General features: G+C 37.7%; 1 protein-coding gene across 8 annotated transcripts in view; it reads right to left on the bottom strand.

The window, feature by feature from the left end:
* TASP1 (taspase 1) overlaps positions 1-27,248 on the bottom strand; it is a 259,013-nt gene that overhangs the window by 227,850 nt on the left and 3,915 nt on the right. For 6 of the 8 annotated variants that reach the window (XR_008654458.2, XM_055265078.2, XM_055265079.2 and 3 more), the window contains exons 2-4: positions 20,508-20,726; positions 15,751-15,818; positions 14,004-14,072 (exon numbers count right to left, since the gene is read on the bottom strand). Coding sequence is in view for 5 of the 8 variants with exons in the window: in XM_055265078.2 (XP_055121053.1) it covers positions 14,004-14,072; positions 15,751-15,818; positions 20,508-20,652 (282 nt within the window). In the remaining 3 variants the exon portion in view is untranslated. Of the gene's footprint in view, positions 1-1,613; positions 1,678-7,747; positions 7,884-14,003; positions 14,073-15,750; positions 15,819-20,507; positions 20,727-27,248 lie in introns of those variants that run through there. The other 2 variants (XM_055265083.2, XM_055265084.2) reach the window with 2 other exon arrangements.

The raw sequence follows: 27,248 nt of genomic DNA, 5'->3' as shown, positions 1-27,248 counted from the left end.
ATGGTCATCAGCGAAATGAAAACCAAAACTACAAAGATTTTATTTCACATCCATAAGGACAGTTACGATGACAAAAACAGAAAATAATAAGTGCTGAAAAAGATGTAGAAAAATTATAACTTCACATATTGCTGCTGGAAATGCAAAAAGGGTTCATTCAGTTGCCATGGAAAAAGGTTCAACAAAAAGTTAAATACAGGCCAAGCGCAGTGGCTCACACCTGTAATCCTAGCACTTTGGGAGGCCAATGCGGGCAGATCACTTGAGGTCAGGAGTTCGAAACCAGCCTGGCCAACATGGTGAAACCCCATCTCTACTATTTTTAAAAATTAGCCGGGCATGGTGGTGGGCGCCTATAATCCCAGCTACTCAGGAGGCTGAGGCAGGAGAATTGCTTGAACCTGGCAGGCGGAGGTTGCAGTGAGCCGAAATGGCACCATTGCTCCAGCCTGGGCAACAAGCGCGAAACTCTGTCTCAAAAAAGAAAAAAAAAAAAAGTTAAATATAGAATTAATTACCACATGACCTAGCAATTTCACTTCTAGGTATATACCCAAAAAAACTGAAAAAAGTTACTCAAATACCTATACAAGAGTATTCACAGCAACACTATGCACAATAGCCAAAAGGTAGAAACAACCCAAATGTTCATCAATGGATGAATGGATCTGGAATGAAACAAATTGTGATAGATACATGAATAATGTTGAATACCGCTCCTCCAAAAAATGAAATACTGATACATGCTACACTGTGAACAAACTTCAAAAACATCATTCTAAGTGAAAAAAGCCAGACAGCGAAGGCCACATAAATGGCATGATTCCATTGATATAAAATATCCAGAATAGGTAAATCCAAGGACAGAAAGAAGATGGGTGGTCCACAAGCAGGAAAGGATAAAAGAATGAAGAGCAACTGCTTGATGAGTATGAGGTTTCCTTTGGGGAGATAAAAATGTTTGGAACTGAAAGTGGTAGTTGCACAACACTGTGAGCATTTTAATGCCGTGGGATTATGCATTTTAAAATGCTTCATTTTGTATTCTAAGAATTTCACTTCAATTTAAAAAGGCAGACACAAAAAAATACATAATATATGATTCCATTTACATGAAGTTCTAGAACAGGCAAGACTAACATATGGCAATAGGGGTCAGGACCGGTGTTACCCTGAGGTGACTGAAGGGGGCACAAGGGGCCTTCTGGAGGGCAGAAATGTTCCGTTTGTTGATCTGGGTGCTAGTGACACAGGGCCATGTTCACTCTGAAAAAAATTCATGAAGCTGTCCCTTGAAAATAAATGTGTATAGTTTTCCATATGTATACTATAAACACAAGAAAGTTTTGAAACTATAAATTTTCAAAATAAGATTGCAAATTTTTAAAAAACTGTTACCATTGTGAATTAAAGGGTCCAAAGGATCTCTCAGTATTATTTCTTATGCCTGCATGTATCCACAATTAACTTACAAAGTTTTTTTTTTAAGAGTCAAAGAATTAAAATTCTAGACTCCCATCCCCAAAGATTCTGGTCCAGGTCATGAATCGAAAGCTAGGGAATCATCATTTTTTAAAATAAGCTACCTCCAACAATTCTAATCCAGCCCTCACCTTGAGAAACTCCAATGTAAATGAACTCCATCAGCTGCTTAACTTCATATTCTCCATGAACCACATCTTGAGGGGGCTTGTAAAGGCATCTATTGCAACAGCATAGAGGATATTGGGAGTAAAAAAGCTACAAATGATCCATGAGAGGCTACAAAAGCTAACCACTCTGGGGCTAGGATTCAACCCTGGAAAAAAAATTAGATGGACTGGAGAAAAGTTAATAAAATGGGAGACAGTCAATGGTAAATAGACATAGAAACCTTTCTGGGCAATCATCATAAAGACAGCCATAAATATTATCCACAAAACAGTGATTTTTCTTATGTTTTCCATTAAGATGTAATGCAATCAAGATAAGATAAATGACGTTGGAAGCTAAATATCCTTTAGGAAGTTATGAGGACAAAGTGTGAAAATCAGTGCAGTATGCTTGGACTTACGGTACGTTCCTTCATCACAAACAGTAAAAACGATATTTCACTCCTGGGACTAGAAGTAAATAAACAATTTGGTTCAACCTTATTTGGGTCACAGAGGTTTTTGATCTGCTTTAGCTTCAGGTCAAAATTTTTAGAGTGATATACTTTGGTATTAGTTCAAATTGTTTCAATAAGGAATTTTTTTGAAAAGTCTAGTTTGATTTGAAGTTCATTTTCAAAATAAAAATATTTAAGTCCAATTCCTATTCTGAAAAATTAAATCAAAGCTCATTCTGGCTTTACTATTAGTTTGGTAGAAATCCCTTTTACAACAATTCGCAACCTCTAGACCATTAAATTAATGACCATTAAACCATACATATTCATTTCCCTGGCCCTTGCAACAAGACAAAAGTTGGCATCTCTGTCCAAGACTTATTTCCAGCTATACCTTAAAATGAAGTACAGTGCTACACAAGCCCCTACACTCAAAAGAACCAGCTGCCACTTAGCTCTGGCAGATTGTAGCCCTGGGAGAATTCATGCTCCATGTGGCCAGATCTCATTTTTGCCAAGATGATATAGAAGTCCAGATGCTTATATTAGTCTCCTCATTTTTACATGTTGACAACAAATTTCAGTTTTTAAAAGCTAGTCTATGGGCCAATCAACACGCATCTGTGAAATGTCTCTTTTGCAATCTCTGGCCTACATCACTTTGTAAGATTAAGAAGGTCTCAAGCTTCTCCAGATGCAAAATCTAAGCTTGCGTAAATCTTCAGTTTTCCATACAATACAGGTTTCAGGCAAAACAGCTCTTTGACACAAATGATAGTCCTAACAACAAATTTTATTATCATGCTTAAATATTTAAAATATTGAATTACCTCTTGCTACTTAAAGAAACAATATGGAAGTAACCTGTACTGCAGTCTACCAAGTGTCAACTCACCTTTACTAAAAAGAGTCAGATTAGTGGTCAGAAATGCTGCATATCTTCCGATTATAACAAATAAAATTTGTAATACCTTTTTCCTTCTCCAAAATGAGTCAGATGAGCTTTCTACTCAGAGTCCACAGGAAGTCATGGTATTTTTCTCAAATACCAGAAAACTAATAAAATATCACGGTATTTTTCTCAAATATCATTAGCATAGACAACTTCGTCTACAACTTTACCCAGTGGTAAACTGCCTATCAAGATAAAACATGATATTCTTTCTAGAACTAGTAATTTGTAGCAAACACACATACACACACACACAAACACACACACACACACACACACACATATCCCCACACACAGAAGCGCATGGGAAGTGGGGCTATAATGTTCAGGTAACATGCAAAAATGGCAAAGATATAATCAGGTAAAATAATTATAGGATAATGAGAATCTGTCTATAAATTAGATAATCAGCCCCCACATAGGCAAAAGTTGACTCTTCCATTCCCACTATGAACGTTAACGACTTCAAGATCAAGAAAGTAGGCACATGACATAAAATAAGTATTAAATTTTGAAGAAATCCTGGCATTCAGATGGACAGGGTTTACGGAAGAAAAATTCTCTGGTAAACATAGAAACAGTAACAAGATAACCAACTCAGATATCTGTTCAAGTACCCTGCCCAAGAAATTAAAATTACTAAACCCAGGACTTGCCCCTCCATCTTCTCTCCCAGCGTGCCCATTCACCATTTCTCTGCACTTATTTTAGGATATAGAGGATGAGTTTGAAGGATGTAAATCTATCAATTATACTGCACTTTGTTCAGTTCTGGAAAAAATGCTCAATGAAAAGAAGGTAAAACTATGGCAAAACTTTTTTATTAGTAATAAATTTAACTGTGTTAACCTTGTTTTCCATGACAAAATAATCAGAGAATATGGACAACAATAGAGATCTGCAACATAGAAGCCACAAGAGGATTAATAATTCCTTCTAAGTTTTGGTGCAAGATTGATCAAAAAAGCAGAATTTTCGTAACTGGAGCTAATCACATTATTTGTTATCATGGGACGACAGAAAGCAAGGTCAGAAAGAAGCTAGACTTATCATCCAATTTAATATCCAGTTTGCAAGTAGTTGCTAACTACAGCTTAAAATATTTCCAGGGAAGTTATATATCCAGGTGAATATGAACATGTTGTGCCAAAAACACAAAAAACATGCAGTTCCCATATAGCAGAGGGTGATTTGCCATTATAAACACTCTTAAGTTAATGCTTGTATAGGAAAATTAGTAGATATTTGCAAATTCATTTTCAGGTCACTGAAAATTAAAGCCAGAAAGCCTATTTTCACCCATGTATTGAAAAAAGGCACATGAGATTATGTCTGTAGTGATGCTGCCTGTTCTTAGACTTATTCTCAGTCACATATGAACATTTTGACCCAAATACTGGCCAATTATAAACAATTATGACATGTGTTACTGAGCTATATATTATTATGTTTGAGGCTGTAGCCAATTAATATTACATTTATAAAGAGTAAAAAGTTCAAGAATTAATGAACTTTAACCAATAAGTTTCAGCAGAGTTAGCCACAAAACACTTTAATTAGGCCCAAATGAAGTATCTTTCATTCATTAATACAGAACCACAGGGCATACTTGGAAACCAGAGGCTCAATTATCTTAAAAAAGTTCCTAAGGAAACAAAAAACTTTCCATTTTTGTTCTGTAAACTGCTCCTAAACGACAAGGTATTTTTTCTTTTTTGGCATTCTCTTTTCTCCCTATCTCAGGACATATTTACAGATGCACTGGCTGCTTTACAGATATGCTAAAAGTTCTTGCTGCAGTTGATCAAAGTTGGAATGTCTGAGGAAATTACTCAACTTAGATAGCCTGGAATTATATCTAGCCAAATAGTTAGAGCACTCTACTTTCAACATGTGTTAAAGTAATATTTTAGCTACCCTGGATGTAAGTTGAGAGATCATTTGTTTGCATCACATTCTGTGAACACTTGAGTCAAACAGAGTATGTTGAATACCAGGTTTTAGTATCTGTGACAGTTCATTTTTTTAACTATTCGATTTACAAAAGACAACATACTTCATTAAAAAAAAAAACCCCTCACACAACAACATATGTAGTAGAAACTAAGGCTTTTTATGATCTTCTTAAAGTGCCCAAGCTTTTCTGGAACTGTCAGAAAAAATTGAACCAATGTTAATATTTGTTCATTAGAGCATTTGTTAATCTGACATAAAATATTCTGTCCAAAAATGGAAACTTTACTTTTTCTTGCACTGCCCACTATGAGCTCAAGATATTTTTATTATTTAAAATATTTTCACAAAAAGACACTGCACATCTGCACTCACCTCCTTTCTATTACTAATCTGCCTAATTTACAAGGACACATACAACATAATTAAGCAGAAAAATGACATCACAACAGTTTTCACATTTTTTAATTGAAAGCCATATAATTACAGTACAGTTAGTTACTTGTCAAAAACATAACACAAATCTCTAAAACAAAATATTGGCTTCAATAAACTTTCACATCTGAAATAGTTTTAAACTTTGTTTTAGTTGGACTCTTTATGATATCGAGGAAGAAGTCAGTTAGCACACACAGTACCTGAAATTGTCCTTTCCACATGAGCTAAAACAGAAAAGACAAATGTACCTGTTTCTCCAGTACTACCAAATTTGGCAGCCACTTATACTTCCCTTCAACCTAAATAATTATACCTTTTAACCATATTGACAATAATATGGAAACATCACTCAAGAAGAACCTAACAGACCATGGAATTATAATAATTTAAACCATCCTTTTATCAAATGACATGGTCAGAACTAGAGAGGAAAGAGGGATACTAGTAACTTTTAAGTTCTCTACTAAGCTTTTTTTAATAAAAAGACTTCCAACCCACTAGAAAATGTTGCTTACATTTGCACATACTCCAGAAAAGGGAAACATACATAAATTCCCCACTCTGAATGTGTTATAGTGTTGATGTCCTGTGTTACAGTACATGCATGTCATGAACTGTCAGGAAATGTGTACACCATGCAGGAGGCTGGACCCTGAGTGAGAATGACTGCCAGTAAAAACTACCTGGCAATGGGAATGGCCAAAGAACTTTTGTCAACTGGTATGTCTAAGATTCAACTTTAAGGTGATTTCTATAGTGAGGTACAATCCTTCATTATTCTAACACTTAGGTAATGAACACATGAAAGAGAAAGAGGAGAGCAAGATTTAGAATCTTGATGAGAATCTGGTTTTTTTTTTCTTTTTTTGAGACAGAGTCTTGCTCAGTCACCCAGGCTGGAATGTGGTGGCGCGATCTCGGCTCACTGAAGCTCCACCTCCCAGGTTCACGCCATTCTCCTGCCTCAGCCTCCCGAGTAGCTGGGACCACAGGCACCGGCCACTATACCCGGCTAATTTTTTTTTTTTTTTTTTTTTTTTGAGACGGAGTCTCGCTCTGTCGCCCAGGCTGGAGTGCAGTGGCGCAATCTCGGCTCACTGCAAGCTTCGCCTCCCGACACCCGGCTAATTTTTTGTATTTTTAGTAGAGACGGGGTTTCACCGTGTTAGCCAGGATGGTCTCGATCTCCTGACCTCGTCATCCGCCCGTCTCGGCCTCCCAAAGTGCTGGGATTACAGGTGTGAGCAACCGTGCCAGGCTGAGAATCTTAAAAATTATGTAACTTAAGTTTCTTCCTCATTCTTTTCCAGATTCTGAATAAAGGGGTGGGTTTGAGAGATGGAAAAAAACTTAAAATAAAAAGGTAGTCTTTGAAACTAAACACCATCATACCAGCCTGTGATTTTCCAAACATAGAAAAATCTTATTAGCCTACATCCTTCATTACCAAGAGCAAAACAAACAAAAACAGTAGATGTTAAGGTATAAACCTGATGCTGCAAATGATACAGATCCAAACAAACACAAATACACACACACACACACAATGATTCAAAAATCACAACACTATAAACCCTAGGACCAATGAATCTAATTAAATCCCTTTTGTGTAATACCCCTATTAATATAGGACTAGAAGACATTTTACACTCAAAAATCCAAAAGTCTAAAATTGCTTCCACATAGTCAAAAAGACAGGATTTCCACTAACTCTACCACACTACCATATGTGGCTTTAGGTAGCTCAAAACTGAATTCCAAAATGAAGTATATTTTTGAGAGTAACAACTCCCAGAGAAAAACAAGGGCATACATATAGAGCTCCATGCTCCTCAGGAACTGCTAGGTCTGATCTTGGACCCTCTCTTCTACTACATTCAGCCAGGATGAATGTATCTGATGAGATCCACATACCTCATCAAGAAATGGCTGGAAAAAGCTAAAATCGTTTTTCATGTTCCCATTACTACAAAGTAAAAGCATGACAAGCTCTATACTTAAGTGTTTTGACTTGGTCAAAAGCTAACACCGGGTTTGCTACCATGTAAAATTAATCTAGAATGTAATCATTGATTCTGCTTTCTTTTTATTCTTTTTTTTTTTTAAAAAAAAAAGGTGGTTGGGGAAGAAATCACTGCTTTTCCATTAAGCAGGTACTTTGTGCTAGAGAGCATGTGTCATTTCTAGGGTCTCAGAAAAAGAACAGATGTATCTATGTATAAACACAAACAGTAAGTTACAAGTTGCCCCTTAGTACTAAAGGCAAGAATCAGCATCGGTACTCAAAAAAGTGTTTTAAAAAGAGTGTAACTTACTTTTACTGTCCCAGGCTAAATGGGCTCTGTCTGGTGCTTCTTTGTCTGCACATGGCCACCCACAGCCTGTCTTCTAATTAAATCAATGCTCTAGCAGCAGAACAAGCAAACAAGTTGCCTCCCATCTGCGTACAGCTCTTCAGGACACATTTCCCTTGTTCAGAAGGTGGAAATTCTTGGGAGAGGTGATTTTCTCTGCCTCTTCACAAGAAGAACATGGATACTTGGCTGGATGCAACTCCATGAAGTGTAACTGTGTGTGTACACCTCAAAAAATAAAACAAAAAATGCAGAGAAACATAAAGACTCCATAAACAGCTGGAATACACAGAAATACTGAAGCACCACTGGGAATACTGCTAAACAGACAGGCAAAATAGGGTGTTTCAAATAATCAAAAATACCAAGTTAAGGAAAAAAAAGGAAAAAAGAGCACCTAAGGTCAAAACTCAAATTTCATGCAATGAAAACATTCTAAGTACTACAAAAGAAAAAAGGTAAATCTTCTACTTCACATACATAGAAACACATCCCACTCCCCTTACAGAGAATAAAAGATATTATCAATGGAAGCAAAAAATGAGATTTTCAAGGGTGGTAGGTCTAAAATTAGACTCACCAGCCACATTATAGTTAATGAGCACTTAAGTAAATGTGAGCTAATAAATGCATCAAGCTGTCTTTCCAGTGTGGTCAGCTCTACTGGGGGGCAGGGGGTGCTGGGGAAAGAGCAAGGGACTACTCTGCTTATGAAAATATAATTTCTACAAAAATAAAAATGTACAGGAAACTGGAGATGCTTGTTTATTTAAATAATTTTAAACTTCCCAAATAACAGAAATGACCTTAAAGCAGATGCCCCTCCTTTTTTAGCAGTAAAAACCAAATGACTGAAGTAGGGTAGGGAGCAGGGTGTGGTTAAGCATCTGCTCACAAGAAAACTTGTTTTAAGTGTGGTGAGGGAAAAGGGAAATGTATCAACCCTTCCCAATGTCCCCTTCCATCCTAGGTATGCCCATATGCCATCAGGAAGCCACACCATCTCCATGACCACTAGGCATTTCAAGGACTGGCAGGCCTTAGAAGTTTCTTCTATCCCCCTGAGGCACACAGACAATTCCAGCCAGAAGTATAAAGCCCAGGGAAGAGAATATGGCCTATTCCTGTAGCTGCACAAGAGGCCTGGGCTGGGGTCCACTCACAATTAACTACTCAAGTGTGACCAACATTCCCATTCTGGAGATCCCTGCCTTAAAGAAATGCAGACCTGGCTGGGCACGGTGGCTCACACTTGTAATCCCAGCACTTTGGGAGGCCGAGGCGGGTGGATCGCTTGAGGCCAGGAGTTCAAGACCAGCCTGGGCAACATGGCAAAACCCCGTCTCTACTAAAAACACAAAAAAATTAGCCAGGTGTGGTGGCGCACACCTGTAGTCCCAACTACTCGGGAGGCTGAGGCATGAGAATCATTTGAACCTGGGAGGTGGAGATTGCAGTGAGCCAAGATCATACCACTGCACTCCAGCCTAGGTGACAGAGCAAGAATCTGTATGAACAACAAAAAAAATGTAGAGATACAGACAAATGTATAACAGTATTATATATAATAATATAAATATATAATGAAAATACCTACTTTCTTTCTCTTACATACCAAAATATCAGTCATCTGAACAAGTTATTCTTTTTTTTTTTTTTTTTTTTTTTTGAGACGGAGTCTTGCTCTGTAGCCCAGGCTGGAGTGCAGTGGCGCAGTCTCGGCTCACTGCAACCTCTGCCTCCTGGGTCCTGGTTCAAGCAATTCTCCTGCCTCAGCCTCCCAACTAGCTGGGATTACAGGAACGAGCCACCATGCCCAGCTAATTTTTATATTTTTATTAGAGACGGGGTTTCACCATATTGGCCAGGCTGGTCTTGAACTCCTGACCTCATGATGCGTCCACTTCGGCCTCCCAAAGTGCTGGGATTACAGGCGTGAGCCACCGTGCCCAGCCCCTATCACTATTCTTAATACACAGTATTCTACCTACCAAAATAATCAGTTTTCAGAATGAATTAACCAAAATTTCTCAAAGGTTACAACAAGATCTTCAAAACCTCTGCCAAATTCATCCGTTTTCTCACAAAAGATTATAAATTACCTTCCAAAAGTCTGTCATTCATATTTCACCTATTATTACTCATTAGACTTTTTTAAATCAGGTCTTCGTACTTTTTAAGAAAAATACCAATGTGCAAAAGGAGCTTCAGGCAGTATTTTATAAATAGTTCACTTTCTATCAGAATCCATGAAACACTTTCTACTTTAGAAACAATCCTAAGAAAATGGTAGCATCATGACTCACCCAGTTCTATATCCAATTTTCTCAAAAAAGAAATTCACATCAGAAGTTATACCATGTGAAATATGCAAAATTATGGTCTGCAATCTTAAATCCACTGTCACTACTTGATCCAAAACTATTTCAAAGGCAGCCAAAAAAGCAACTGTCATCCAAATGTATAGTCCCAAATATGAAGACCAAATTCTTTCACAATATTAATCTTCTCTGCTGTGAGTGAAACCAGAGTTGTACCATCCAGTGAACAGAATTCACTTTCTCATCAGTTATTAAGATAATCTCAAAAAAGCTATATAAAACAACAGGAATCAATCAATTTACCAATAAATCATTAAAATATGATCTATAAACTGACCTTTCCATTTCCTTCCCTACATTTTGAAGATAAACAAAATATACTTTGGAGTAATATCGTTTGCATTTCCACACTGCAGAAAACCTCTCATACAGAAGCAGCCACCCTCCCTCCCAAAACTCTAAAGGAAGAAGGTGGTCAATTTAATAGATAGGAACTTTTGCACCCGCCCCTCCTTTACTTAAATGAAGAAAACACCTCATTCTGGTGTCCAGAAGTGACAGTCTTAAGATGACATCACTTGTCTGCAGTGGTGGTAAAGAAAAATAAAACCACATAAAATTATCAGTCTCTAAGAAAAGCTAAAAAATGATATGTCTGCATAATTCCCTTCAGTGTGTGTGTGTATATGTGTGTCTGTGGTATTTACATACACACACACACACACACACACACACATACACATATGTCTTTTGCCTTGTCTCTTCCTCTTCCCCTGCATGTTGTTAAGAACAGTGTACTTTTCACTATTTGGGAAAATACAAATTATCACATTTTTTAAATATACGGCCAGATACTCTTTCTAGGCAATAAAGACTATTAAAACATTTCAGTCATTTCAATCCACAATTAGTATTTAAGGAATTCACATCAATTTCAATATCTGCCTAAGTAATAATATAACGGGCAAGTTTTTAAAATATGTTTATGTATTGTTTCCTTAAGCTCAGTGGCAAGAACATCATTTTTTAAATCAAAAAGTATATCCCAAAGTCTAAACAGAAAAGAACAATGACTGTTTGCATCTGTTCAATAATCCAGACATGACTTAACTGAATAGACTGACCAAAACTAAAGATAAGTGTTTATTCTCAAATTAAATATAACGCATTATTAATAAGGCTCTCCAGAATTTTTCTCAGCACTTTTCAGTATTCTGAAAGGACTCAATACTGCTACTTATATTTCTCTAAGTACAGCAAATATTAGAATCCAATCTTCTTACATCTTTCCATTGACCCAAGCTATTACAATACTTCCCCAACTGAACTCCATCTGAAAACCTATCCTGTTTTAAGGTGATGAATCACAATTATTCAAGGTGAGAGAAACTGCAGGCGGCAGTATAAGCATGATTTCCAACATAATTCTTAAGATTTAGGAAAATTATTCCAGTTAGTGTAAGCTTAACCTTAAACTATTAACATATATTTCAATCAAAGAGTCCATAGAAAAGTTAATTGTTAAAGATAATTAACTGAAATTCTTCCACAAATTTAATAATTAAAAGTTGAGGCCAGGCACGGTGGCTCACGCCTGTAATCACAGCACTTTGGGAGGCCAAGGTGGGTGGATCACCTGAGTTCAGGAGTTCAAGACCACCCTGGTCAACATGGTGAAACCCCCCATCTCTACTTAAAAAAAACAAAAAAATACAAAAATTAGCCAGGTGTGGTGGTGCATGCCTGTAGTCCCAGCTACACGGGAGGCTGAGGCACAAGAATCACTTCAGCCTGTGAGGCAGAGGTTGCAATGAGCCAAGATCGCACCACTGCACTCCAGCTTGGGCTACAGAGTGAGAATCCATCTCAAAAATATATACATAAAAAAAAATAGAATAACTAAAAGTTGAGATGTGGGATGCACTAAAGTCACTTGGGGAAGAATTCTATGCTACCATTATCCTTATGACTTATTCCAATCAAAAATAATAGAACAAGAAATTTCCTTTAAATTCATATCCACACTCTTAAAAAAACACAAGTTATCCGAAACTGTAAGTCCACTTACTCAGGAGAAACTCATTATTTCAAAATGTATTTTTATCATTTTTAAGTATAAATAAGTAAACCCCTTAAAAGTAGGATTCAACACTAGGGGAAAATAGAATGAAATATTAAACATGATATATAAGCATGACTTAGGAAAATTAAAGTTATTCTAAGATGAAAAGAGAAACTTAATTTTATTCAGTTTTGCATTCATAGTTGCCATTCTAGTATATTCTCCAGATACTCATTAACCTTCTTTCCCAGACCTACAGTGACTCCATGCAAGTAATTTTCAACTAACAATTGAATTAGTTAAGTTAGATGAAGCCCTCTTTGTGTGTCTGTTTTGAGTAAAGGTAACATTTGGTGGTAAATACATCTATCTTCTTTCTTATGTCGTTTTTCTCCTCTTATCCTCAACATATAATTAACCTTTCTTTGATGCTGTAAAACTTGTCATTAATAGTTACCATAAACATTCATCTCATACATACCATTTCCAAAGCACCTCATAACTGTAATAATTGCTAACAATTATGGGGTGCTTACTACGTACCACACACTGTTCTAAGAGACTGTCATGTATTAGTCATATACTAACTCAGTTAATCTTCACAACTCTATGAAGTGGGATTTATTATCCTCATAAATAGGGAAACTCAGTCAAGGACAGACTGTGCCACACCCACGGACACATGGCTAATGACTGGTACAGCTGGTATGAAATGTATCAGTCATATTAGGAGGGCATTACACATCCCCATGTCAGATTCAATAGAACTAGGTGCCCACCATATACTTTCACCTTCCTTGACCACATTAGGACCAATCTGAGAAATTAAAATCTACAAAGCATGATCAAAAGCTCAGGTCCACAATTAAGCATGAGAATATACAGAAAGTTCAGGTCCACAATTAAGCATGAGAATATACAGAAAACATGGCTAGGACTTTTGGTAAACACCTGGGCAATTTTCACAAGGAAAGGCATGAAAGGGTACGTGCCTTGGTATGAGAGCCTAAATACAAGGGCCACAATCCAGTCAACCTGGAAATGTCAACTTTAACTATCATCTCCTCCCTCAAACTTATCATTGTTTTTGTTATCATGTCTTCCTTGATTCCCTAAGTAGTATTCTCAACCAGAAAAATATTTTTCACAATAATCCTCTCAATTGATTGACACAAATCTATCTTCTCCAAGTTTGAGCAGCAAGTCAATCTTCTGAAGACCTCAATATCCCCTGCACAAATTCATCAAGGTTCCAAATCAAGAAAACTGAGAGAACCTCACTCTAGAGTATAAAAAATTATGGCAAACGTGAGAGCCTCCCCACTCAATTATTCGATGTCCACAGTAAACTGGGGACAAACCTAACCATAACACTGGGACAAGGCACACTTCACAGCACACAATTTCAGGGTATATATCTAACTGTTAGGTTCATGAAGAATCTTCCCCTTCTACTTTAGGCACTTCTAGACAGTTGGAATTTTTCTTTTATTTTTAAACAACAGAACATACAACACTTTTTGGGGGTTAACTTCAAGGATTTTCCTACTGAAAATGGGAAACTTAAGTATCCAATCATTAACTTTTGTATTCATGAATCTCACAAAAAAAAAAAAAACAACAAGAAAAGAAAGGAATTTAACCAACTTTTATGTTACTCAGAAAAGTCACCAATGAAAATGACGATATCATAGGCTTCTTCATAACTTTGCTAATATTGGTGGGAAACACTGGTCATATAATTTATGGTTGACTAACTCAACAGTTTCATGTTATTTAAGAACAATAAAGATAAACTCACAAATATTTTAAATAAAACAGAGAAAAGAAATACCTCAAGTTCCACCAGTGCTGCAGTGACTGCGTCAGTTGCAAGAGCACCGGCCTGCAGCTTTTCAATTGCCTATGAAACCAAGGGGAGAGATTATTCATTGCAAAATCACAACTTCTCAAACTTTCCAAAAGCTTAAAGAAGTATGGGAGACACTTAGATTAATAAAAATTGACCACTAGTTCCATTCCATACTTTAAGACATAAACTACTCAGATTAAAAACAAGCAAGAGTTTATATTCAGGTTAATTGGTAATATGGCTCACTTAATATTATTCAAATTAAAACAATAAAATCTAGTTATTAAATGAAAAGTACAAGGAATTTAGTAAGCTTCATTCATTGTAAGGCAATTCAAAATAGCCACAGAAATTGTATGACCCAGTTTGGTTCAAATATCCTGACAATTCATATCTTATATAGATAACTAAATCTCAAACTAATCATTTCTCCTCCCACTGTTAATACTCTCCATACCTAAAAAGAAGTGACTCTCAGTCACAGGGGCATGCCAGAATCTGAGGATAAAAGCACACATTTGACAAAAACATTTTGGATACCATAAGGTAAATTCTAAATCAAGATGTATCATATTATTTTGTAATATAAACTACACAGAGTAAAGATCTATAAAATCACCTGGCCTTGAGCATAAATTAGGAGAGGAAAAGAGAGAAGGAAAAGTCATTTACAAATGAATTAATAACATTCCAATTTAGTCAACAAAGAGAAAGCTCAAAAACTAAGAACTGTATTCCTAATTAAACTTTTAAAAAGTTTATTCATTGTAAATATTAAAGAGGCTAAGTATACAATTCAAATGTATTAGATTTCTAGGACTATATATATAAAATTTATTTTCAGATGATAGAAAAATTTCACACTTTGAAAAATAAGAAAAAATATAAAATAGCTTAGAGAACTTTTAGCTTTATTATTATAAATTTCAAAAGAACAAAATCCCTGTAACAAAATATTCTTATTTATAGGACTTTGTTCACAAGAAAAAGCTTGAATCTCTGATAGAGTATAATTTTCTTTTTAATGTTATGTAAATATCAATGAAAAGGGCAGAGAGAGAGAGACGCATATTTACTTGATATACAATATTCAACTAGATTCTATTTGCATAAAAAGTAATAGAAGGTTTGCCTACAAGACTAGTAAGAATCAAAATAAAAACAAACATTTCTTCTGAGTCCATTCCTGTCCCCACATTAAATATTCAACAATTTAGTAAAATCTCAAAAACCAATGGGAAAAAAGCACAACTGAGTACAAGGGCAAAGCTGAACTCTGGAATGACAATGAACTTGCTATGATAGAACTACATGATGAAAAACAGAATGAAAAAGTATAGGATAATCTCTCTTAAAAAAGCACCCATTTTAATTTTTTTATTTATTTTTTTCCCTTCATGGAAAAAACACATTGACTGCCTTTAAGCTGTTTTCTCTATCCTGTCTACAGAAGTTCAACACCATTGCAAAGATTAAAAGAGCTATGACTGTGTGCCCACAATTACAAAAACACAAACTTTAATCTGGGAAAGTGGGGAAAGAACTAAGCATCATCTGGAGAAAAACACGAAACAACACAAAACGATTCCCTACAAAAACAAGCAAAATAATTTTGTAGTCCAAACCGGAAGACTGTCCTAGAAATGAAACTTTTAAATGTTTAATTTCAAGGTAAAACTGCTTTATGTTCAAAACTGAAATGCACAGATCATACACATTGTGTTCATACCTTCTGACAAGCTCGTTTGCATACATGTTTATACTCCTTGGCTTTGGATTCAGAATGATAACCTGCACCTATAGTAGAAAATAAAATCCAGTTGTTAATTATTAAAATACCAAGAGACCTTGCTTATGTTATATAAATACTCCATATAAACTGATGCTGTCCTAATAAAAAACAAAACTATTGCCCTAACTGTATGGAGTTTTATGACTTCTTACTCCAATGTAAGGCTTTTTAATACCATGCCTTATCTCTGTTTTCAAAAGCTCTTTTCCTGCCAAAAGCCCTAAAAATAGCTCATGTCCCCAAAGAGGCTTCACCAAGGTCACCTCCCCTCTTCTTTTCAAGAACCTCTTTCCAAAATCAGGAGTTCTTTTGATCTGGAGCTAATAACCCAGAAGGTGTCAGGGACAGGGTCCCTCCAGGTTCCTCTCTGCTGACTGTCAGAAAGCCCCTGCCATTTGGGAAGTTACTGTTTCAAATCCAGAATTCATAAGAGTAATTCAGAAAGCTGGATCGCTTCTGAATAACATTTGAAGTTGAGGTGTCTTACATCTCACATGTCCACAACCACCACAAATTGCACCATTCCTAACCAAACACTTCACATCCTCTCACCCACTAGAATGTAGCTCAGGGTGTCTCTGAAAGCTAAGTGACGGCACACTCATGACTCTCTATTAGAATTCCTGGTGGTCTCTGTGTTTTAATCAAACACCCAAGAACTTTCTCAACAGAATGGCTCTGAATAAAATGGTTCCCTACAAGGATACATAACTTGCTTAGTTAGGGACTTAAGAACAATCTAAACAAGAAGGAAACAAAGACAAGAGTCCTTAAACTCTCTTAATTAGGGCTCTCTCTAATCAAAGTTCCTTAACAGAGCACTGAACCACCTATCCGTACCCACCCCTAAAGCCCCATAGGGGTCCAATGTATGGAAGGTTAAGAACTACACCTCTAGGCCAAACGCAGTGGTTCATGCCTGTAATCCCAGGACTTTGGGAGGCCGAGGCGGGAGGATCACTTGAGGCCAGGTGTTTCAGACCAGCCTGGCCAACATGGAGAAACCCTATCTCTCCTAAAAACACAAAAAAAAGTAGCCAGGCATGGTGGCACAGGCCTGTAATCCCAGCTACTCGGGGCTGAGGCACAGGAATCGCTTGAACCTGGGAGGCAGAGGTTACAGTGAACCAAGATCATGCCACTGCACTCCAGCCTGGGCAACAGAGCAAGACTTTGACTCAAAAAAACAAACAAACAAAAAAACACGTTTTCCATTTTAAAAAAGACAAAAACAAAAAAGCTACATCTCTAGGCCTTAGGATTCCTACAGGTCTGCAGACTCTGACACAAACCTAACCCACCTTTCCTCAAGGTAGAGAAAGCACTCACCCACGAAACTGTCGTATGAGGAGCCAGGAAAGCAGAGATGCCCAAGCCACCAGAATCCACAATATATCCAAATCCTAAACCTGTTTCTCAAGAGAACTCTGAACATTCACAGAGCCTGTGCCAATATTTAACAGGCCTCTCTTTATGGTTCTCTAAGAATAGGTGATCTCAAGTTGGCTGTCTTGGATCTCAGAGGCCCCAATCTTTCAGCAGCATTTCCTAAAGCATGGGATACTATTCCAAAGAAATGACTTCTGTGTAACAGACAAGGGCATTTAATAGCCTTAATGTGTAAATCCTTTTGAAATAATAAAAGTCTCAGCAGAGGCCCCATATATCTTTAATTCCTGGTTAACACTTGCTAATTTCCCTGTTTAACAATGGAAAGGCAGGCTCAGGATCCAAGCCACTGACAAATAGGATCTAGTTAAAATTCAATTACAGTGTTTTGTTTGCACTGTGTTTAAAGTCATTTTCTCTTTATGGCAAGTGATACTGCTATTTCATTTAAGTAACCATAAATTTCATCTTTCAAATGTTAAGATTAAAAAGTGTTTAGTTGTTTGAATATTAGATAAAACAGTATAGGCAGTGGGAAAAATCAAGAATCTACTACATGAATCACAAAAGTTTGGGCAAGTCTACTCTAGTGCTATAAAAAACTGCTCTACACTGGATGAGGATATGAATTTTTGACCCTTAAATGTGCATGATACACACTTCTGCATAATCAATCACTCTAATAATTTAGAAGTGAGGGTCACCCTTAATTCACACAATATCCTATCATAACTCAGAGTTCCTACTCTTCTTGCTGGCCCCCAGCACCAACCTTTACCTGAGAGTATGAAAGTAAATAATTCAAAGTTAAAACTGTTGAACCAGCTGGGCACGGTGGCTCATGCCTGTAATCCCAACACTTTGGGAGGCCGAGGCGGGTGGATCACCTGAGGTCAGGAGTTTGAGACCAGCCTGGCCAACATGGTGAAACCCTATTTCTACTAAACATACAAAAATTAGCCGGGCATGGTGGCATGTGCCTGTAATCCCAGCTATTCAGGAGTCTGAGGCAGGAGAATTGTGAAGCTTGCAGTGAGCCAAGATCACACCATTGCAGCCTGGGCAACAAGAGCAAAACTTAGTCTCAAAAAAAAAAAAAAAAAAAAAAAAAAAAAAAAAGTTGAGCCATTAAATCATTCTGAGCCTTGAAAGGAATGTGGCTATGCAGCCTGAGTCACACAACATGCAGCTGCAACTTTTGCCTTTTTCCTGTAAATAATTAGGAAGACCAAACAACACCAGAGATAAGACCCTCTCAGATCACTGCCCCTTCTCACAAAGTAAAAAGTAATCTTCCTTAGGATGTAGCAATCTATAACCAATCAAATTGCTGTAACTTATGCACTGGTCTCCTACAGAAAATGCTATTATCCTGCTAAAATTTTTCTATCTCTACTTATATAAATGAAAACTTAACTTCTCCACTTTGGAACACTGACTCCATTTGTTTGGAGTCAGTGTTTCCCAGGTGGACATCCTCAAGCTTTGTGCATGAATAAGCTCTACATTTAATCATAGCTTCTGAATTCCATTATTCAAGGTTGGTAGAGCCATTATTATCATCTAGTCTGTGTCTAAGACAGGAGGGACAGGGTTGTAATAGTTATAGAAAGTAAGGCTTTCCAACTAATTGAAGCTTTATGTTATTGCTTGTTACAACATTCAGACCTTTCTTTTACACTTTCCAAACCCTCACTTTGAATACGGTAACTCACTGGTATCATGGAAGATCATGGAAGATGTACCATCAACATAGTGTAGTGGAGAGAACACAGACTAGGAGTCTGAAGGCAGAAGCTCTAGTCCCAGGTCTACTTTTAACTGGGTTATTCCTGTAAATTTACCTCACCTCCTTGTAAAAGCACCTGTGAGAAAATGGGATTAAACCTGGTTTCTGGTTTTTTGGATTTTTTTAGATACTCTGGATTAGATTCACATAAGGCTTCTCGGGTTGTCCAGTCTAGATATGGCCAAACGTTAATGGCGAGGCAGGACACCAGTCTCACAAGAAGAAACAGTTCTATTCCTCATTCCATATCAAAGTTAATCCTGCTGTCATCTTGCTCGACTACCCAGGCAAAGTTAAAAGGAAACCCAGACATTCTTTCTCTCTTCACGGAGGTCATGGAAAGTAGACTCTGAATGCAAGAAAATAAAAATGGCCAAAGGAAAAAGAGCCTGCTGAGGAAACCTGGGCAGAGCAGCACTGCTCTGCAACCCAAGACCTTTCAAAGATGGGAGGCCCAGGGGATGAACTCCACTGTGTCTGTCCTCATGGTCCTCTGAAGTAGAAAGATCACAGGCTGGCATAGCGTCAAATGCACTAGACTGAGACATAAGAGCCTATTTAGGTGTTTCTTACACTGGCTCTAGCACCAACCAGCAGTGTGGCTGAAGTCACTTAAGTCACTTAATCTCTCTGGCCTTAAGGTTCCTCACTGAAAATATTAAGAGGGTGTGCCGGGTGCGGTGGCCTGTAATCCCAGCACTTTGGGAGGCCAAGGCAGGTGGATCACCGGAGGTCAGGAGTTCGAGACCAGCCTGGCCAATATGGTGAAACCCCCGTCTCTACTAAAAATACAAAAATCAGCCAGACATGATGGTGGACGTCTGTAATCCCAGCTACTCAAGAGGCTGAGGCAGGTGAATTGCTTGAACTTGGGAGGTGGAGGCTGCAGTGAGCCAAGATCACACACACCATTGCACTCCAGCCTGGGCAACAAGAGTAAAACTCCGTCTCAAAAAAAAAAAAAAAAAAGAAGGTGAACTAGCTCAAAGATTGTGTAATAATTATGCCCTAAGATATCCACAGTCTAACATGGGAATCAATACAATTTTTTCAGCAATATTTTATTTTATTTTATTGAGATGGAGTCTCGCTTTGTCGCCCAGGCTGGAGCGCGGTGGCACGATGTCGGCTCACTGCAACCTCCGCCTCCTGGGTTCAAGCAATCCTCCTGCCTCAGCCTCCCACAGCAACATTATTTTTAAAAAACATAAACCAGAGTTCAGAAACTACTTTGTCTGGTTTTAATACTACCTAACCTAAATACATCTATTACATAGAGTTAAAGTAAATAATAGGTTAGGGAAGTGAAAACCTAGGAAGAGCTGCCATTCTAAGATCTTCTAACTGGGGAGTAAAGAGGTCCTCACTATATCAAAGTCAAACAATCACTTTGGTTCCAATTCCTCTCTGGCAGTTTTGCCTCCTCCAAGTGTGAAATGTGATTCTCAGTGTATTTCAAGGCAGAAAAAGAAAAATCGACATTATTGGCATCTTCAAAGCCATCCACAAAGCTTACCTGCATGCACCAACACAAAGCCTCCTCGTTTCTCTTTATAGGACTGCTTTGTTTCCAACTCTTTGGCTGTTATTTTACCAGCCGAAACCTGAGATGATCTGGAAGGCAGCCCTTCTCCAGAACTCATCCCCTTCTCCATGGTCATTCTCCAAGATTACCATCTTCTATTGAGAAAGGGGCATACTTCCATCCAAAAGTAATTGCAGGAGAGGAATTACCCTAGAGGAAAACAGGCAAAGATGGTGTACATTTCTTTCCACCAACACATAAGTTACCTAAACAATTCATAAAAAGATAATGTTCAAAAATCCTATTTTTAAGTTATGTAATTGAGCAATACAAAAAAGGTATCAAAGCTATTTATTAAAATTATTTTTCCTTATTCCCATTGAAGTTGGATAAAATTATTTAATTGGGTAATATAAAAAGGTTAGAATTTAAATCTCTCTGTCCACTGATAGTACCTGCTTGGGGCCGGGTGCAGTGGCTCACACCTGTAATCCCAGCACTTTGGGAGGCCGAGGCGGGTGGATCACCTGAGGTCAGGAGTTCGAGACCAGCCTGACCAACATGGTGAAATCTCATCTGTACTAAAAATACAAAAAATTAGCTGGTGTGGTGGCACACGCCTGTAATCCCAGCTACGCAGGAGGCTGAGGCAGAAGAATCGCTTGAACTCAGGAGGCAGAAGTTGCAGTGAGCCGAGATCGCACCACTACACTCCAGCCTGGGTGACAAAGTAAGCTCTGTCTCGAAAAAAAAAAAAAAAAAAAAAAGGAGTCTCAAAAAAAAAAAGAAAAGAAAAGAAACATAAAGAAGTTACTTAGCTGCCTATTCCAAAATTAAAAAAAGCAGGTTACTCAGAACACAGTCTGCATCCCAGTGTTTATCACCAGCCCACAAGAGAGTATTATTTTATTCATATGTTAGTTGCTTTATAAGCACATTTTCAATAATCAATATGTGTAGTTTTCACAATTCTTTTCTAGTTCCTCGTGTTATTTTTTAAAATAATTTTATCTGCTAAATCAAGCAAATATTTGAGCTTTTAAGTTTCAAATTTGTTGGAGTGTTTGGTTTTTGGTGGTATTTGGGGAGTTTTTTTATTTGTATTTTACAGAAGTATTGACCCACAATGGATTGAAAATTTTTGAAAGCTGGTCTTTTATAACAGGGATAGTCTGAGAAGCACTGTTATGTGGCATTTTTAAATTCCCTTAATTCTTGGTTTAAGAGTCTATTTAATTTTTATTATATAACATTTTATTTATAAGACAAATCGTTTAAAATCAATTATATATACACACCATTGCATTCAAATATTCATACAGATTCACAAATGCAGGAAAAAATTTTTATTACAAAAGTGCTGATTTTTAATTAAGTAACAGTAAATTTAAATGCCTGGTTTTGTTTTTGTTTTGTGGTGGTATGTTTTGTCTTCCCAACCACGTTTTTCTTCCAAAGACTTCACAAGAATCTGCCTCAATTACCTTTATTTTCTTTTGGTTATTTCTCACAATATTTCTCTGAAATAGGCTATCATTTAGCCATGTATGACTTGACAAAGTGGATTTAGTGGTTCATCTGTCAGCCTATAATGCCATCATGTCTGTATCATGCCATGATATTTGGCCCAGCCATGAAATGAGCTTGGGACCATTAGTCTAGAAGCATAAACATAGACTGAAAACTCAGGCTTTGGAAAATTACGAGCTTCAACTAAAATGAAAACACATCTAAGCAGTATGGACTATGAAACCTCAAGCAACTTTGAATCACTGTCATCTGAGATATTTTTTCATAAATAAGAAATTATAATATTTATATTTTGTAAGAAAATACTGGCCAGGCGCGGTGGCTCGCACCTGTAATCCAGCACTTTGGGAGGCCAAGGCGGGTGGATCACAAGGTCAGGAGTTCAAGACCAGCCTGGCCAACATGGTGAAACCCTGTCTCTATTAATTAGCCAGGCATGGTGGCAGATGCCTGTAATCCCAGCTACTCGGGAGGCTGAGGCAGAGAATTCCTTGAACCCAGGAGGTGGAGGTTGCCTTGAGCTGCAATCACGCCACTGCACTCCAGCCTGAGGGATGGAGCAAGACTTCATCTCAAAAGAAAAAAAAAGTATAGATTTCCCTATTTTTTGGTCAGGCACAGTGGCTCACGCCTCTAATCCCAGCACTTTGGGAGGCCGAGGCAGGCGCATCAAAAGGTCAGGAGTTCAAGACCAGCCTGGCCAACATGGTAAAACCCTGTCTCCACTAAAAATACAAAAATTAGCTGGGCATGGTGGCACGTTCCTGTAATCCCAGCTAGTCGGGAGGCTGAGGCAGAATTGCTTGAACTGGGACCCGGGAGGCAGAGGTTGCAGTGAGCAGAGATCACGCCACTGCACTCCGACCTGGGCTACAGAGCAAGACTCTGTCTCAAAAAAAAAAAGAAAAGAAAATACAAACATAATTATAACATCAACATTTTATATGGTTTGATGTAACAGGCATCTTAATATATATGAGAGATTTTAAAGCATTGCTTCTCAACATTGTCTAAAAAGAAAATGTGGAAGGTGATTAATACTCCATTTCTTGAGCAATCTACTCTCCCTCAGAGACTATCTGAAATATAGTTATTTAGCAAACCATATAATCTCAACAAACCCCTCCAAAAATCCTGGCCCTAAAGTTCCACTGGACTGGGAAAGGAACTCAACTAAATTAACTATCAATATACGAATCTATCCTCCAACTCCCAATGGTTACTGAAATACTCAGAAATGAAGCAACTTCTACTCCAACATCAGTTTTTGTTTAACTCAGAACTCATTAAAGGTCTGACATCTAATAAAGAGTGCCAACAAAAGACAAAAACAAAAAAAGGACAAATAGACAAATCTCAGTTTGCAGAAAAATTACATAATAGCTTAACCAGACAAAAAATTATAAATCTCACTCAAAAGAAAGATGCAAAATAAAACTACACTTAAATACCATTTTTAACTTAGATTAGCAAATATCAAAAAATAACATATTTTGAGAGTACAGAAAAACTAGAGCTAAGTTGCTAGTGGCAGTATAAATTGGTACGACTCAACAAAAGCAATTTAGCAACATCAATCAAAATTAAGATATAGACCCAAAAACGTCTCGATGGAAGTGGTTAAAAATAAAAGCAGCCATTGGAAACAATGAGAAAACTTGATAAACAAATATGTAACAATCTCAAACATATTTGCTAAGTAAAAAAGGAATGGAAATAACTAATTTTTTAAGGTATGGTACAGAAGTATTTGCAGTACCATATGCAAAGTATAAATCTGGATGGATAAGCAAAAAAGTCATACAATACTGATTACCAAAGGAGATTTGGATAACTAATAACAAAAGATGGGACAGAAATTTCACTGTTCACTCCCTTGAACCTTTCAAATTTGAACCATTTGAAAGATTTACAAAAAAAATTTTTATTAATTTATTCATTTACGGGAACACTAGGTAATGAGCTAAGCCAAAGAACCAAAATAGGGCAAGGATGTTTCTCTGAGTATTGAACTTCTGGGATGCATAAGCTACAGGGAATCCAAATTGGAGAGGAGGGAAATCATAGTATTTGATCTTTACAATTAAGATGAGGGAGAAAAGGCCTGGCGCGGTGGCTCACGCCTGTAATCCCAGCACTTTGGGAGGCCAAGGCGGGTGGATCACGAGGTCAGGAGATCGAGACCACGGTGAAACCTCGTCTCTACTAAAAACACAAAAAATTAGCTGGGCGCGGTGGCAGGCGCCTGTAGTCCCAGCTACTCCGGAGGCTGAGGCAGGAGAATGGCGTGAACCCGGGAGGCGGAGCTTGCAGTGAGCCGAGATCGCGCCACTGCACTCCAGCCTGGGTGACAGGGCGAGACTCTGTCCCAAAAAAAAAAAAAAAAAAAAAAGATGAGGGAGAAAAATGAAAAATAAATCATGAATGTAGCTTATCATCAAATATCTGTGATGTTTTTATCATATTTGTAATCACTGTTACAAATCATTATGTGAAACTGGTTAAGTGTACTTAAATCAATACATAGATCCACAGGAAAAATGTCTAATACTTCAGCTAACCTTTGAGGTAACACTCAACACAGAAGATTTCCAATGAAAGGAGAAACATAGGCACATAACAGGTTTAGACCAAAAAAAAAAAAAAAAAAACTTCTATCGATCATTTTAATAATGGCTTTATTTCTGAATAAAATGTTTGAACACAGACATTTTGCAATTTCCTCGTAGTAATGATATTAAAATTCATCATGATTATTTCTAAATAACATTGGCAACTTGTCTATCCTCTGCAACTGTTGCTCAAAAAGTTAGAGTTACGCTATGACCCAAGAATTCCATTTCTAGGTACATACCCAAGAGAACTAAAAACATATGCTACACAAAAACTTATACATGGATATTCATAGCAATATTATTCACAGCACCCAAAAACAACCCAAAGGTCCATCAACTGATGATGGATAAACAAAATGTGGTATAGTCACACAATGGAACATTATTCAACCATAAAAAGGAATGCAGTGCTGACACATACTATGTCATTAAAGAATACTGAAACAATGAAAAAAACAGACACAAATGGCCACATATTGTATGATTCCATTTATATGAAATGTCCAGAATAAGCAAATCTAAAGAGACAGACGGTAGATCTGTGATTGCTTAGAGCTGGAGGGATGGAAGGTAGGGTGATGGAGAGGGACTGCTAATGGGAGCGCTTTCTTTTTGTGCTGATAAAAATGTTCTAGGACCAGATGTGGTGTGTCATGCCTATAATCCTAGCACTTTGGGAGGTCAAGGCAGGTGGATCACCTGAGGTCAGGAGTTTGAGACAAGCCTGGCCAACATGGCGAAATCCCGTCTCTACTAAAAATACAAAAATTAGCTGGGTGCGGTGGTGAGCGCCTGTAATCCCAGCTACTCGGGAGGTTGAGACAGGAGAATCGCTTGAACCTGGAAGGCAAAGGTTGCAGTGAGTCAAGATTGCGCCACTGCACCTCAGCCTGGGCAAAAGAGGGAAACTCCATCCACAAAAAAAAAAAAAAAAAAAAAAAAAAAAAGCCTGGGCGCAGTGGCTTACACCTGTAATCCCAGCACTTTGGGAGGCCGAAGCAGGCCAATCACCTGAGGTCGGGAGTTCGAGACCAGCCTGACCAACAAGAAGAAACCCCATCTCTACTAAAAATACAAAAATAGCTGGGTGTGGTGGCGCATGCCTGTAATCCCAGCTACTCAGGAGGCTGAGGCAGGAGAATCACTTGAACCCAGGAGGCTGAGGTTGCAGTGAGCAGAGACCGCGCCATTGCACTCCAGCCTGGGCAACAAGAGCGAAACTCCATCTCAAAAAAAGAAAAAAAAATAAGTTCTAAAATTGAATTTGGTAATGGTTGCACAACTCTGTTAATACACTAAATACCACTGAATTGTACACTTTGAATGGGTAAATTGATACATTGGGTACATTTTAAATGGGTAAACTGATCTTACTAAGCTGTTCAAAAAAAAAAGAAAAAAAGTCTTGCTTCCCATAAACTGTATCTTTCCCAAGTTACTTAACCCAATGGCCTTTTCTTAATCTTCTGCTTACAACCTTTGATTTTCTTGATCACCTGCTTTCCTTGGCAACACACAAATCTACTATCCTAGTTCTTCATAACCCACCTCTGACCCCAATTGCAAATGTTTCCTTCAGCAATTTCTTTTTTTTTTTTTTGAGACACAGTCTCACTCTGTTGCCTAGGATGGAGTGCAGTGGCGCAACCTCAACTCACTGCAACCTCTGCCTCCCGGGTTCAAGCAATTCTCCTGCCTCAGCCTCCTGAGTGGCCAGGACTAAAGGCACGCACCCCCACGCCTGGCTAATTTTTGTATTTTTAGTAGAGACAGGAATTCACTATGTTGGCCAAGCTGGTCTCGAACTCCTGACCTCAGGTGATCCACCCACCTCAGCCTCCCAGAGTGCTGAGATTACAGGAGTGAGCCACCACTCCCGGCCAACCTTCAGCAACTTCGTCTACTGCCAACCTTTCAAAACTATCCTCTCAGCAAATCAGATGATTCCTAACTTTATCTTCTGTCTTAACTACAGCCACAAGTTTTATGGATAGCTCAGTCTAGGTCCACCTCACCCTTGGCCTAACCAAAACACGCTCATCGTTCCCCAAAATCTACTTCTTTCCATATTACTCCTTTTTCTCACTACCCCCTTCTATCTCACCTTAAAGTCATTTTGGGTTGCTCTCAACTTTCCAAATCCCACAGATCTCTCCCTAAAGCATTTAACTTTCTTTTGCTCAACTCCTGTTCGGCTCATATACCTCTCTTGGCATGTTACAAAAGACATGTTAACTTTTCTCACCAAATACAGGTTATTATAAAACAACCATCTAAAAAAGGCTGCCAAAAGCAAGCTCATAAAGGTTAACTCCAATCCAAACAAATACCAGGCCAAAAGACATGATAAGGAAATACATGAAAGAGGACATTTAAACTAGGTATCCAATATTAAAGAAAGAATATTCAAAAAACTACAAACAAAAATGAAATTTTCCTTACTAGCACTGTACTGGAACCATAAACTGCTATAACCATTTTGAAAAAGAATTTGTATCAAGAGCCTCAAAATGTATAATTTTGTGTATATATACTATCTTTCCAGAGATACTCTATGTAGAAACAAGTCTACACAGACACAAATTAC

This window comes from Symphalangus syndactylus, chromosome 24, assembly GCF_028878055.3.
Source record: "Symphalangus syndactylus isolate Jambi chromosome 24, NHGRI_mSymSyn1-v2.1_pri, whole genome shotgun sequence".
Classification (NCBI taxonomy): Eukaryota; Metazoa; Chordata; class Mammalia; order Primates; family Hylobatidae; genus Symphalangus; species Symphalangus syndactylus.
The sequence above is the reverse complement of the archived record's forward strand: the minus strand, read 5'-3'. Positions and strand labels throughout refer to the sequence as shown.